Genomic DNA, 13,362 nt, shown 5'->3' with positions numbered 1-13,362 from the left:
AGACTAGAACTAGAGGTCATAGGTTAAGTGTGAATGGTGAAAAATTTCATGGAAACCTGAGGGTCAATCTCTTCCCTCAGAGTGCAGGACAAGCAGCCAGTGGAAGTTGAGAATGTGGGATGACTGCAATGTTTAAGAGCAGTCTGTGTAGGTAAATGGATGGGAGGGATATTTAGGACTCTACTCCAGGTATAGGTTGATGGTGTGAGGCAGAAGAACAGACTAGATGGGCTGAAGGGCCTGTTTTTGAGCTGTAGCTCTCTGACTATAAGGAAAGGCTGCACAGACTGAGGCTTTATTCTCCCGGAGTATAGGAAGATGAGGGGGTGACCTTATGAGGAGCAGATATCTGTGGATGGTCACAGTCTTATCCCCAGGGTAAGGGAGTCTAAAGACTAGAGGGCATGGATGAGACGGGAAGTACTTAAAGGGGACCTGAAAGTAGAACATAGAAGAGTACAGCAAAGCATCAAGCCATTCGGCCCACAATGTATTACCAAACTAACTGAAATATAAATCTACAAAAAATCCAAACACTAATCCCTCCTACCTGGACGATGTCCATATCGCTCCATCTTCCTCATATTCATGTGCTTATCTGAACATCTCTTAAAAACCTCTGATCTATTTGCCTCTACCACCAGACCAGGCAGCACATTCCAGGCATCCACCACTCTCTGAGTAAAAAACTTACCTCTCACATCCCCCTTGAACCTACCTGCTCTCAGCTGCGATGCATGCCCTCTGGTGTTAGGCAATTCTATTCTGGGGAAAAAAGATGCTCCCTGTCTACTCTATGTATGCCTCTCATAATCTCATGATGAGTCTACGCCATTCTAGAGAAAACACCCCAGGTTTACCACCCTCTCGTGATAGCACATGCCCTCTAAACCAGACAGCATCCTGGTAAACCTCTTCTGTGAGGCAATGTTTTCCACACTTACGTAGAGGACACATGATATAAACTTGCCAGATGGTGTGATAAAGAAAGGTACTGTTACAGTATTTAAAAGATTTTAGATAGGAAAGACTTGGAGGGACACAGGCAACTGAGACTAACTCAGATAGGCATCTTGTTTCTCATGGCTGAGTTAGGCTGAAGGCCCAGTTTCTGTTCTCTATGACTCTGTGACTCTACCCGTTATCTTAAAACATCAAGAAGTCAACCCCCTTCCTTCCCATTTCTAGAGAAAGAGAACACTCGATCTGATACTGACTTGTTGATTATAACCCCTCCCCACCCAGTTCTGCTCATTTCTATTTTCGTGCCTTCTCCACTGCCACGCCATCTTCCTAGTGAGAAGATGTTTTCACTCTATCCTTTGGGCTGCTAAGAATGTATATGTGTGTGTATGTACACACACACACGAGGGGTGATTGATAGGTTCGTGGCCTAAGGTCGAAGGAGATGAGTTATACAGTTCTCATTACATGCACATGCAGTTCAACTCTTTAAGTGATTATGCAGAAGGTTTGAGATTAATAACTCATCTCGTTCTACCTTAGGCCACGAACTTAATCAGCCCTTATGAGTTAACTTCAAACTTTCTGCATAATCACTCAAAGAGTTAGAAACATAGAAACATAGAAAATAGGTGCAGGAGTAGGCCATTTGGCCCTTTGAGCCTGCACCGCCATTTATTATGATCATGGCTGATCATCCAACTCAGAACCCCGCCCCAGCCTTCCCTCCATACCCCCTGACCCCCGTAGCCACAAGGGCCATATCTAACTCCCTCTTAAATATAGCCAATGAACTGGCCTCAACTGCTTCCTGTGGCAGAGAATTCCACAGATTCACCACTCTCTGTGTGAAGAAGTTTTTCCTAATCTCGGTCCTAAAAGGCTTCCCCTCTATCCTCAAACTGTGGCCCCTCGTTCTGGACTTCCCCAACATCGGGAACAATCTTCCTGCATCTAGCCTGTCCAATCCCTTTAGGATCTTATACGTTTCAATCAGATCCCCCCTCAATCTTCTAAATTCCAACGAGTACAAGCCCAGTTCATCCAGTCTTTCTTCATATGAAAGTCCTGCCATCCCAGGAATCAATCTGGTGAACCTTCTTTGTACTCCCTCTATGGCAAGGATGTCTTTCCTCAGATTAGGGGACCAAAACTGCACACAATACTCCAGGTGTGGTCTCACCAAGGCCTTGTACAACTGCAGTAGTACCTCCCTGCTCCTGTACTCAAATCCTCTCGCTATAAATGCCAGCATACCATTCGCCTTTTTCACCGCCTGCTGTACCTGCATGCCCACTTTCAATGACTGGTGTATAATGACACCCAGGTCTCGTTGCACCTCCCCTTTTCCTAATCGGCCACCATTCAGATAATAATCTGTTTTCCTATTTTTGCCACCAAAGTGGATAACTTCACATTTATCCACATTAAATTGCATCTGCCATGAATTTGCCCACTCACCCAACCTATCCAAGTCACCCTGCATCCTCTTAGCATCCTCCTCACAGCTAACACTGCCCCCCAGCTTCGTGTCATCCGCAAACTTGGAGATGCTGCATTTAATTCCCTCATCCAAGTCATTAATATATATTGTAAACAACTGGGGTCCCAGCACTGAGCCCTGCGGTACCCCACTAGTCACCGCCTGCCATTCTGAAAAGGTCCCGTTTATTCCCACTCTTTGCTTCCTGTCTGCTAACCAACTCTCCACCCACACCAATACCTTACCCCCAATACCGTGTGCTTTAAGTTTGCACACTAATCTCCTGTGTGGGACCTTGTCAAAAGCCTTCTGAAAATCCAAATATACCACATCCACAGGTTCTCCCCTATCCACTCTACTAGTTACATCCTCAAAAAATTCTATGAGATTCGTCAGACATGATTTTCCTTTCACAAATCCATGCTGACTTTGTCCGATCATTTCACCGCTTTCCAAATGTGCTGTTATCACATCCTGATAATTGACTCCAGCAGTTTCCCCACCACCGACGTTAGGCTAACCGGTCTATAATTCCCCGGTTTCTCTCTCCCTCCTTTTTTTAAAAAGTGGAGTTACATTAGCCACCCTCCAATCCTCAGGAACTAGTCCAGAATCTAACGAGTTTTGAAAAATTATCACTAATGCATCCACTATTTCTTGGGCTACTTCCTTAAGCACTCTGGGATGCAGACCATCTGGCCCTGGGGATTTATCTGCCTTCAATCCCTTCAATTTACCTAACACCACTTCCCAACTAACATGTATTTCGCTCAGTTCCTCCATCTCACTGGACCCTCTGTCCCCTACTATTTCTGGAAGATTATTTATGTCCTCCTTAGTGAAGACAGAACCAAAGTAATTATTCAATTGGTCTGCCATGTCCTTGCTCCCCATAATCAATTTACATGTTTCTGTCTGCAGGGGACCTACATTTGTCTTTACCAGTCTTTTCCTTTTTACATATTTATAAAAGCTTTTACAGTCAGTTTTTATGTTCCCTGCCAGTTTTCTCTCATAATCTTTTTTCTCCTTCCTAATTAAGCCCTTTGTCCTCCTCTGCTGAACTCTGAATTTCTCCCAGTCCTCAGGTGATCCACTTTCTCTGGCTAATTTGTATGCTTCTTCTTTGGAATTGATACTATCCCTAATTTCTCTTGTCAGCCACGGGTGCACTACCTTCCTTGATTTATTCTTTTGCCAAACTGCATGTGCATGTAACGAGAACCGTATAACTCATCTCCTTCTACCTTAGGCCACGAGCTTATTAATCACCCCTGATGAGTTATTAACTGAGGAGTTATTAATCTCAAACTTTTTGTATTTGTCAACATGGAGCGGAGAGCATGTTAGTAAATCTGGCGGGAGCAAAGGATGTTAGGAATGGTGAGGGTGGAGCGCCGTGGGAGGGGTGTGGGACAGCTGGCAGAGGAGGAGATCCGGAGGCGGAGGGGTGGTGTGGGTACAGACACACCCAGACCCGAGACCACCAGGCAATATAATTTATTCCAAACTATTGGTTTATTGATCATTACAGAATGTCTCTCTGGTGCTTCCTGCTCCCTCCCCTCTCCCTTCCCCTTTTTCCAAACATGACTCCCCTCTCCCTGCCCCCTTCCCACTCTCAGTCCACAATAGCGGCCCAGATCAGAATCTGCTTCATTAACACTCACTTATATCATAGAATTTGTTACTTTTTGCGGCAGCAGTACAGTCCAATACATAAAATTACTACAGTACCGTGCAAAGGTCTCAGGCAGCCTAGCTCTATGTATGAGCCTAAGACTTTTGCACAGAACCGTACGTCAGTAAGGGATTTCCAACTCTCAGGGTCAAAGCAGCAGAGGTCACAATGGCTAGCCCTCTTGTGCCTCTACTAATGTTATTGAACTTGATGGGGTGATCACAGACAGATTGTGGGATCCTACATCCAGTGAAAGGGGAATCACTCATGTAAGACCGAGATGAGAAAGAATGTTTCTTTCTCAGCGGGTTGGTGAATATTATCCCAGAAAGCTGAGTCACAGAACAGCTTTGTGACCCAGAGGATTAGAGGATTATGGAGAACAGGCTTCTGTGAAGCCGAGGCCAAGATCAGATCAATCATCATCTCAGTGAGTGAAAGAGTAGCCTTGAGGTTCGTGTGAGTAACTCCTCCTCCTAGAGAGTAGGAAATGGCCATTCGGCCCTTCAAGCCTGCTCTGTTCTTCAATATGACTATAAGGCCATAACATTTGGAGCAGAATTAGGATATTTGGTCCATCGAGTCTTCTCCCAATTTCATCATGGCTGATTCATTTTCCCTCTCAGCCCCAATCTCCTGTATGCCCTGACTAATCAGGAATTATTAACCCCACCTTAAATACTTGGTCTCCACGGAAGACTGTGGCAACGAATTCCACAGATTCACTACTCTAGCTAAAGAAATTCCAACTCATCTCCATTCTAAGTGGACGCCCCTCTATCCTGGAGGCTGTGCTCCCTGGTCCTAGATACCCCCACCATAGGAAACATCTTCTCCACATCCACTATCGAGATCATTCAACATTCCATAGGTTTCAATGCAGTCACCCCTCATTCTTCTGAATTCCAGTGAATACAGGCCCGAAGCCATCAAACACTCCTCATGTTTCAAAGGGTTCAAAATACATTTATTATCAGAGTATGTATAAATGATAGAACCTTGAGATTCATCTCCTTACAGTCAGCCACGAACCAAGGAACCCAAAAGAACCCATTTTAAAAAAGACCAACATCCAATGTGTGGAGAAAGAGGAAAAAAACACAGATCAAGCAAACAATAATATAAAGCAAAAGCATTCCAAACCAAATACAATCCAGAGACCCGAATCCCAGAGCATCCGGATTAGGCCCATAACCTCAGTCTCAACTCATCATATCACTGTATGGCTCGCAAGCACAAAGCACCTTGCAGCTGGATCAGTCTCACAGCGCTCTGGAGAGAGGAGTGAACATTGCAGGAGAGATAGCAGAAGCCTTTCAATCCTGGAATCATTTTTGTAAACCTCCTTTAATCCCTCTCCAGTTTCAGCACATCCTTTCTAAGATAAGAGGCCCAAAACTACTCACAATACACCAAATGAGGCCTCACTAGTGCCTTATAAAGTTTCAGCATTACATCCTTGCTTTTATATTCTAGTCCTCTCGAAATGAACGCTAACATTTCATTTGCCGTCCTCATCACAGATTCAACCTGCAGATTAACCTTTAGGGAATCCTGCACAAGGACTCCCAAGTTGCTTTGCACCTCAGATTTTGAATTTTCTCTCCACTTAGAAATGGATCAAATCAATTTGTCTTCTGTAGCCAGTAAAACTAAATTTAACTCCTTAATATATTTAATGGTGTAGTCTCCGCTTCCTTCACTGAGAGAGAGAGTTCCACAAGATCAGCACACTCTCTGGGTGAAGACATTTCTCAAATCTCAATCCTCCACGGTAGAGTTCCCAGATTATATATCTCCCCACCATCAGGAGCATCTTCCCTGGGTCTGTTATGTCCAATCCCATCTCCAATGTCTCCTCCAACTCTTTTAAACACCAGCAAACAAATTTCATTGTCCCAGTCTCTCCCTCCACACAACACACATCAAAGTTGCTGGTGAACGCAGCAGGCCAGGCAGCATCTCTAGGAAGGGGTACAGTCGACGTTTCAGGCCGAGACCCTTCGTCAGGACTAACTGAAGGAAGAGTGAGTAAGAGATTTGAAAGTTGGAGGGGGAGATCCAAACTGATAGTCTTCTCCGATCATTTAAGATCTCCCCCTCCCCTTCCCACTTTCAAATCTCTTACTAGCTCTTCTTTCAGTTAGTCCTAACGAAGGGTCTCGGCCTGAAACGTCGACTGCACCTCTTCCTAGAGATGCTGCCTGGCCTGCTGCGTTCACCAGCAACTTTTATGTGTGTTGCTTGAATTTCCAGCATCTGCAGAATTCCTGTTGTTTGCGTTTTTAAAATCTCCCTCCACACACTAGTCCTTCCATCTCAGAGTGAACCTTTGCTACACCCTCTCACCAGCCAGAACATCTTTCCTCAGTGACAGTTAACAGAGTTCAGGAGACATCTGGGGGGGGTGTCCAGATATAGCGAAGGTCTTGAGGGAAATGGGCAAGTGAGACCAGCTCAGATCGACGTCTTGGTCGGCATGGGTGAGTTGGGTGGTTTCTTTGCTGTTCAACTCCATAATTAAGTTGGAACCAGAGTATTAAGTAAGTCATTCCTCACCTAGCTTGGAGGTTTACCGAGATAATGGAGGAGATGGGGGCAAGGTGTGAAGGATTTTAAGGAGGAGCATTTTAACACTTGGACACAGAGGCAGAATAAGCTCAAGGACAGCTTCTACTCTTCTATTATGAGGCTATGAACTGGTTCCCTATTACGATAAACACAATGCATGCTAAATGCTGGAGAAACTGAGCAAGTGAAACGTCCCCTCCTTAGTTTCTCCAACATGTTGCCCTAGTATGATAAGATGGACTATTGACCTCACAGTCGAACTCATTATTGCACCTTATTGTGTTTTCCAAGAGGACCACAACTTTGTCGTGCTTTTGGAGGCTTGCGTGCTTCAATGACCCGGAGAGCTATGCTGGCTGGAGTCAGGGCTTTATGATATGGTTCTTGGTAGGGTTACCCATGCCAAACAGGTCAAGGGGTAGAGGACAAACTGAGAGTGGTCCACTTGTCCACTAGGTTCGGGGTTTATCTCAGAGCTATCAACCCTGACTGGTAAAACAAAACTGTTACAGAAACAGCAATGAAGAATCCTTCTACACCTGAGTGTGACGGTATTCCTGAGTCTCCACCCGGGACTTGCGTGACTGACAGTAGTGAAAACTGAGGGGAGGCTACTGACACGATGAAGGAAGCCCTGAACACTACCAGAGATGGAGGACCTTCATTGCTGCCCTAAACGCCAGCGGTGTAACAGGTGGTACTTCATTGTGTACCTGTACTGCACTTTCTCTGTACCTGTTACACTTCATTCAGCATTCTGTTATTAGGAACATAGAAAATCTCAGCACAATACAGGCCCTTCGGCCCACAATGCTGTGCCGAACATGTACTTACTTCAGAAATTACCTAGGGTTACCCATAGCCCTCTATTTTTCTAAGCTCAATGTACCAATCCAGCAGTCTCTTAAAAGACCCTATTGTATCTACCTCCACCACCGTCGGCAGCCCATTCCACGCACTCACCACTCTCTGCATAAAAAAACTTACCCCTGACATCTCCTCTGTACCTACTTCCAAGCACCTTAAAACTGTGCCCTCTCACGTTAGCCATTTCAGCCCTGGGAAAAAGCCTCTGACTAGCCACATGAGGTGATCAGAACTGAGCACAGTACTCCAAGTGGGGTCTGACCAGGGTCCTATACAGCTGCAACACTATCTCTTGGCTCTTGAACTCAATCCCATGGTTGATGAAGGCCAATGCACCATATGCCTTCTTAACCATGGAGTCAACTTGCAAGCAGCTTTGAGAGTCTGAAGGACATAGACCCCAAGATCCCTCTAATCCTCCACACTGCCAAGAGTCTTACCATTAATACTATATTCTGCTATCATATTTGACCGACCAAAATGAACCACCTGACACTTAACTGGGTTGAACTCAATCTGCCACTTCTCAGCCCAGTTTTGCATCCTATCAATGTCTCGTTGTAACCTCTGCCAGCCCTCCACACTATCCACAACACCCCCAACCTTTGTGTCATCAGCAAATTTACTAACCCATCCCACCGCTTCCTCATCCAGATCATTTATAAAAATCACGAAGAGTAGGGACCCCAGAACAGATCCCTGAGGCACACCACTGGTCACCGACCTCCATGCAGAATATGACCCATCTACAACCACCCTTTGCCTTCTGTGGGCAAGCCAGTTCTGGATCCACAAAGCAATGTCCCCTTGGATCCCATGCCTCCTTACTTTCTCAATAACCCTTGCGTGGGGTACCTTATCAAATGCCTTGCTGAAATCCATATACATTACATCTACTGCTCTACCTTCATCAATGTGTTTAGTCACATCCTCAAAAAATTCAATCAGGCTCGTAAGGCACGACCTGCCTTTGACAAAGCCATGCTGACTATTCCTAATCATATTATGCCTCTCCAAATGTTCATAAATCCTGCCTCTCAGGATCTTTTTCATCAATTTACCAGCCATTGAAGTTAGACTCACTGGTCTATAATTTTCTGGGTACTTCTGCTCCCTTTCTTGAATAAGGGAACAATATCTGCAAATCTCCAATCCTCCAGAACCTCTCCTCCCTCACCTCCCACAGTAGCCTGGGGTACATCTTGTCCGGTCCTGGAGACTTATCCAATTTGTTGCTTTCAGAAAGCTCCAGCACATCCTCTTTCTTAATGTCTATGTGCTCAAGCTTTTCAATCTGTTGTAAGTCATTCCTACAATCACCAAGATCCTTTTCCGTAGTGAATACTGAAGCAAGGTATTCATTAAGTACCTCTTCTATCTCCTCCGGTTCCATACACACTTTTCCATTGTCACACTTGATCAGTCCTATTCTCTCATGTCTTATCCTCTTGCTCTTCACATACTTGTAGAATGCCTTGGGGTTTTCCTTAATCTTGCTCGCTAAGGCCTTCTCATGGCCCCTTCTGGCTCTTCTAATTTCATTCCTAAGCTCCTTCCTGCTAGCCTTATAATTTTCTAGATCTCTATCATTACAAAGGTTTTTGAACCTTTGATAAGCTTTTCTTTTCTTCTTGACTAGATTTTCAACAGTCTTTGTACACCATGGTTCCTGTACCCTACCATCCTTTCCCTGTCTCATTGGAACGTACCTATGCAGAACTCCACACAAATATCTCCTGAACATTTGCCACATTTCTTCTGTACATTTCCCTGAGAACATCTGTTCCCAATTTATACTTACAAGTTCTTGCTTGATAGCTTCATATTTCCCCTTGCTCCAATTAAACACTTTCCTAACTTGTCTGTTCCTATCCCTCTCCAATGCTGTGGTAAAGGAGATGGAATTGTGATCACTATCTCCAAAATGTTCTCCCACTGAGAGACCTGACACCTGACCAGGTTCATTTCCCAATACCAGATCAAGTACAGCCTCTCCTCTTGTAGGCTTATCTACATATTGTGTCCAGGAACCTTCCTGAATACACCTAACAAACTCCATCCCATCTAAACCCCTTGCTCTAGGGAGGTGCCAATCAATATTGGGGAAATTGAAATCTTGTAATATTGTTTAATCTTGTACTACCTCAATGCAGTGTGTAAAGATTTGATATGTATGAACAGCATGCAGGACAAGCTTGTCACTGTATCTCCGTACATGTGATGGGAATAATCCAGTAAACCAGTCCAAATGCAAAGTGAACAGTGGGCAGCTGTGTTACCAACAGCTCCAAGACAATCTGAGAGAGGGTCAAGAGGAAGTTCACAAGAATGATCCCAGGAATGAAAGGGTGAATATATGAGTTTCGTTTGATGGCTCTGGTCCTGTATTCACTGGAGATGAGAAGAATAAGGTGGGGTGGGGGGAGATCTCATTGAAGCCTAACAAGTAGGTTCAAGGACGGTTTCTACCCCTCAACCATCAGACTCTTGAATAGAAGGGGACAACTGCACTCACTTGCCCCATCAGTGATTTGTTCCCACAACCAATTATCTTACTTTAAGGACTCTATCTCATTATAGACAACAGACAATAGACAATATGTGCAGGAGTAGACCATTCGGCCCTTTGAGCCAGCACCGCCATTCACTGTGATCATGGTTGATCATCCACTATCAGTATCCAGTTCCTGCCTTATCCCCATAACCTTTGATTCCACTATCTTTGAGAGCTCTAGCCATCTCTTTCTTGAAACCATCCAGAGACTTGGCCTCCACTGCCCTCTGGGGCAGAGCATTCCACATATCCACCACTCTCTGGGTGAAAAAGTTTTTCCTCAACTCCATTCTAAATGGCCTACCCCTTATTCTTAAACTGTGGCCTCTGGTTCTGGACTCACCCATCAGCGGGAACATGCTTCCTGCCTCCAGTGTGTCCAATCCCTTAATAATCTGATATGTTTCAATTAGATCCCCTCTCATCCTTCTAAATTCCAGTGTATACAAGCTCAGTCGCTCCAATCTTCCAACATATGACATTCCCACCATCCCGGGAATTGACCTTGTGAACCTGCGCTGCACTCCCTCAATAGCAAGAATGTCCTTCCTCAAATTTGGAGACCAAAACTGCGCACAATACTCCAGGTGTGGTCTCACCAGGGCCCTGTACAGCTGCAGAAGGACCTCTTTGCTTCTATACTCAATTCCCCTTGTTATGAAGGCCAGCATGCCATTAGCTTTCTTCACTGCCTGCTGTACCTGCATGCTTGCTTTCAGTGACTGATTATCTCCTGTTGCTATTTATTTACATTTGCATTTTCACAGTTTGTTTTCTTCTGCACTCTGGTTGATCTTTCATTGATCCTGTTACAGTTACTATTCTATAGATTTGCTGAGTATGCCCACAGGAAAATGAATCTTAGGGTGGTATATGGTGACATATATGAACTTTGAACTTTGAACACTGAAAGGCCTAGACAGAGTTGGCATGAAGAGCTGTTTCCTACAGGAGACAATTCTAGGACCAGAGGGCACAGCCTCAGAATAGAAGTACGTCTCTTTAGAAAAGTGATGAGGAAGAATTTCCTTAGCTCGAGGGTAGTTAGTATCCACAACATCTTCAAGGAGCAATGCCTTAGGAAGGCAGCGTCCATCATTAAACATGCCCACCACCCAGGACATGCTCTCTTCTCACCGTTACCATTGGGAAAGAGATACAGAAACCACAGCTTGTTCTCCTCTGTCATCTGATTTCTGAACAGGCATTGAACCCATTAACTCTACCTCACTATTTTTTTATTTCCATGTTTTTTTGCACTACTGATTTTAACTTAACTACTTAATAGGCATGTACATACATCCTTATTACGTACATACATACCTTTGCAAGGGGGCCAAGGGTTATGGGGAGAAGGCAGGATGGAGTTGAGGGGGTGAATAAATCAGCCATGATGGAATGGCAGAGCAGACCTGATGGGCTGAATGGCCTAATTCTGCTCCTATGTCTTATGAATTGAATTCTGCATGGAGTTATTGATGGCAGCTGTCCCATCCAAGACAAACCTGTGCCGAGCGCCGTTTGGACTGGTTGTGATGCAACGTCCTCCGTCTCCGCCATTGGTAGAGAGACGACTTGGCCTCATCGCTTATCTGACGGGTCAGCGACCGGGACTGAAAGTTGCTGATGTGGAACAGAGCGCCGAACATGGTTGTTAAATAATATCCCCCTGTGCAAGGAGAAACAGTGAGATTGTGAGGACAGGAGGCACTTCCCTGGCCAGCCGGCCAGCCACCAACATTTAAACCTGGCTCACAGATCTATATCTGGTGTCTCCAGAGTCTGCTCACTAGAAAACAAGCTGCCCACGGCTGACCCTTCGCAAGGTGAGGAACTGCTGTGTGTTTGTTCTTGCAGAACGTCATCCCATACACCATCAATCTCCAGGCTGCACCACCCAGGGACTTGTGCTTATATTGTTCTGTGACTGTGTGTACGTGCTGTCTGTGCAGTCGCACTGGAGGACGATGTTTCGCTCAGCCACATACACGGTTAAGTTGAACTTGAACAGGCTAACAACCCTGACTGGCCAAACAAAACTGTTACGGATACAGCAATGAAGAATCCTACATCTGAGTGTGACGGTACTCCTGGGTCTCCACTCGGGAGTTGCATGGCTGACAGCAGTGAATACAGAGCGGAAGCTACCGTCATGTTGAAGGAATTCCTGAACACCTCCAAGACCAAGACCAAAATTAGCCAAAGGTCGAGAGAGATGGAGGACCTTCATTGCTGCCCTCAACAGCACTGGGTGTAATGGCAGTAAATAAGTTGTGCTCTTTCTGCGTGAGACAGTGCATGCTCCAGGCTCCAGCTGAGCTCCAGTGAAGCAGGAATGTTGGGTGTATACTATGACTCTGGGGTGGTAGGCATAGAGGCACTGCTGCCTGTGACTTGGAAATTCCTCCCAGCTCCCAGAGCCCTGGGAATTTTGTGAGACTCCTCATCAAAGCCGCAGAGTTCCTAGGAGTACACCGTCATAAAGCAATCATAAACTTTACCCGGTCTTAGGTTTAGACAGAGTCTTCAGCATCAACAGGCCATTTGGCCCAACTGGTCCATGCGAGCATTTATTCTGCACACAAACCAGATCCTAAACCACTTCCAGCTCCGGATCCAAGCCTAATGTTTAATCCAGGCCAACAACCTCACTGAAGTCATCTCCAATTCCATGTGCACCTCCAGTCCAACTGCAACCTTCAACAAAAACATGAACGTTTTACCACGCTGCACAAAGACACGGGCCAGCCTCCTATCCCACACTGTGGTAGTGGCTGCACTCCCAGAGGAAGTGGGCTGGCTGGTTAACCGATGAGCTAGACACCCCACCCCCCCACCACCCCCCACCCTTACCTTCACCCTGAAGTTGGTTTTGATCCAGCAGCTCCATCATGTACTCCACGTCCAGCCAGAGGTTGGTCAGGTTGCTGGTGGCCAGGACGTACGTCAGCACGGGAAGGAAGTCGTCAGCACCATAGGGCTTCCCTGCAATGGCGGGATTAACTGTGAGAAGGACTCAGCCCCTCGAGAACGCTACGCCCATCAGAGAGATGGAGGTGACCATTTCCACCTCTCCCCCATTCACTGTAGCCCTCATTCCTCAATGCTCCCCAAACAAGGCTCAGACTTCACAGCGGCAGAGAATTCTAAATGTTCCCTGCTCTCTGAGAGGGGAGATTCCTCCTCATCTCCGTCTAACCCCAGCTTCCTCCTCTTGGATCTAGGCTGTGGAAAGTGCCCCTT

General features: G+C 45.7%; 1 protein-coding gene across 1 annotated transcript in view; it reads right to left on the bottom strand.

Moving 5' to 3' along the window:
• rinl (Ras and Rab interactor-like) overlaps window positions 1-13,362 on the bottom strand; it is a 111,012-nt gene that overhangs the window by 4,028 nt on the left and 93,622 nt on the right. Inside the window, exons 9-10 of the mRNA XM_072274508.1 lie at window positions 12,973-13,104; window positions 11,625-11,788 (exon numbers count right to left, since the gene is read on the bottom strand). Coding sequence (XP_072130609.1) covers window positions 11,625-11,788; window positions 12,973-13,104 — 296 coding nt within the window. The remainder of the gene's footprint in view (window positions 1-11,624; window positions 11,789-12,972; window positions 13,105-13,362) is intronic.

Source organism: Mobula birostris, chromosome 12 (assembly GCF_030028105.1).
Source record: "Mobula birostris isolate sMobBir1 chromosome 12, sMobBir1.hap1, whole genome shotgun sequence".
NCBI classification, from domain to species: domain Eukaryota; kingdom Metazoa; phylum Chordata; class Chondrichthyes; order Myliobatiformes; family Myliobatidae; genus Mobula; species Mobula birostris.
Note: the sequence above shows the minus strand (reverse complement) of the source record. Positions and strands in the feature narration are given on the sequence as shown.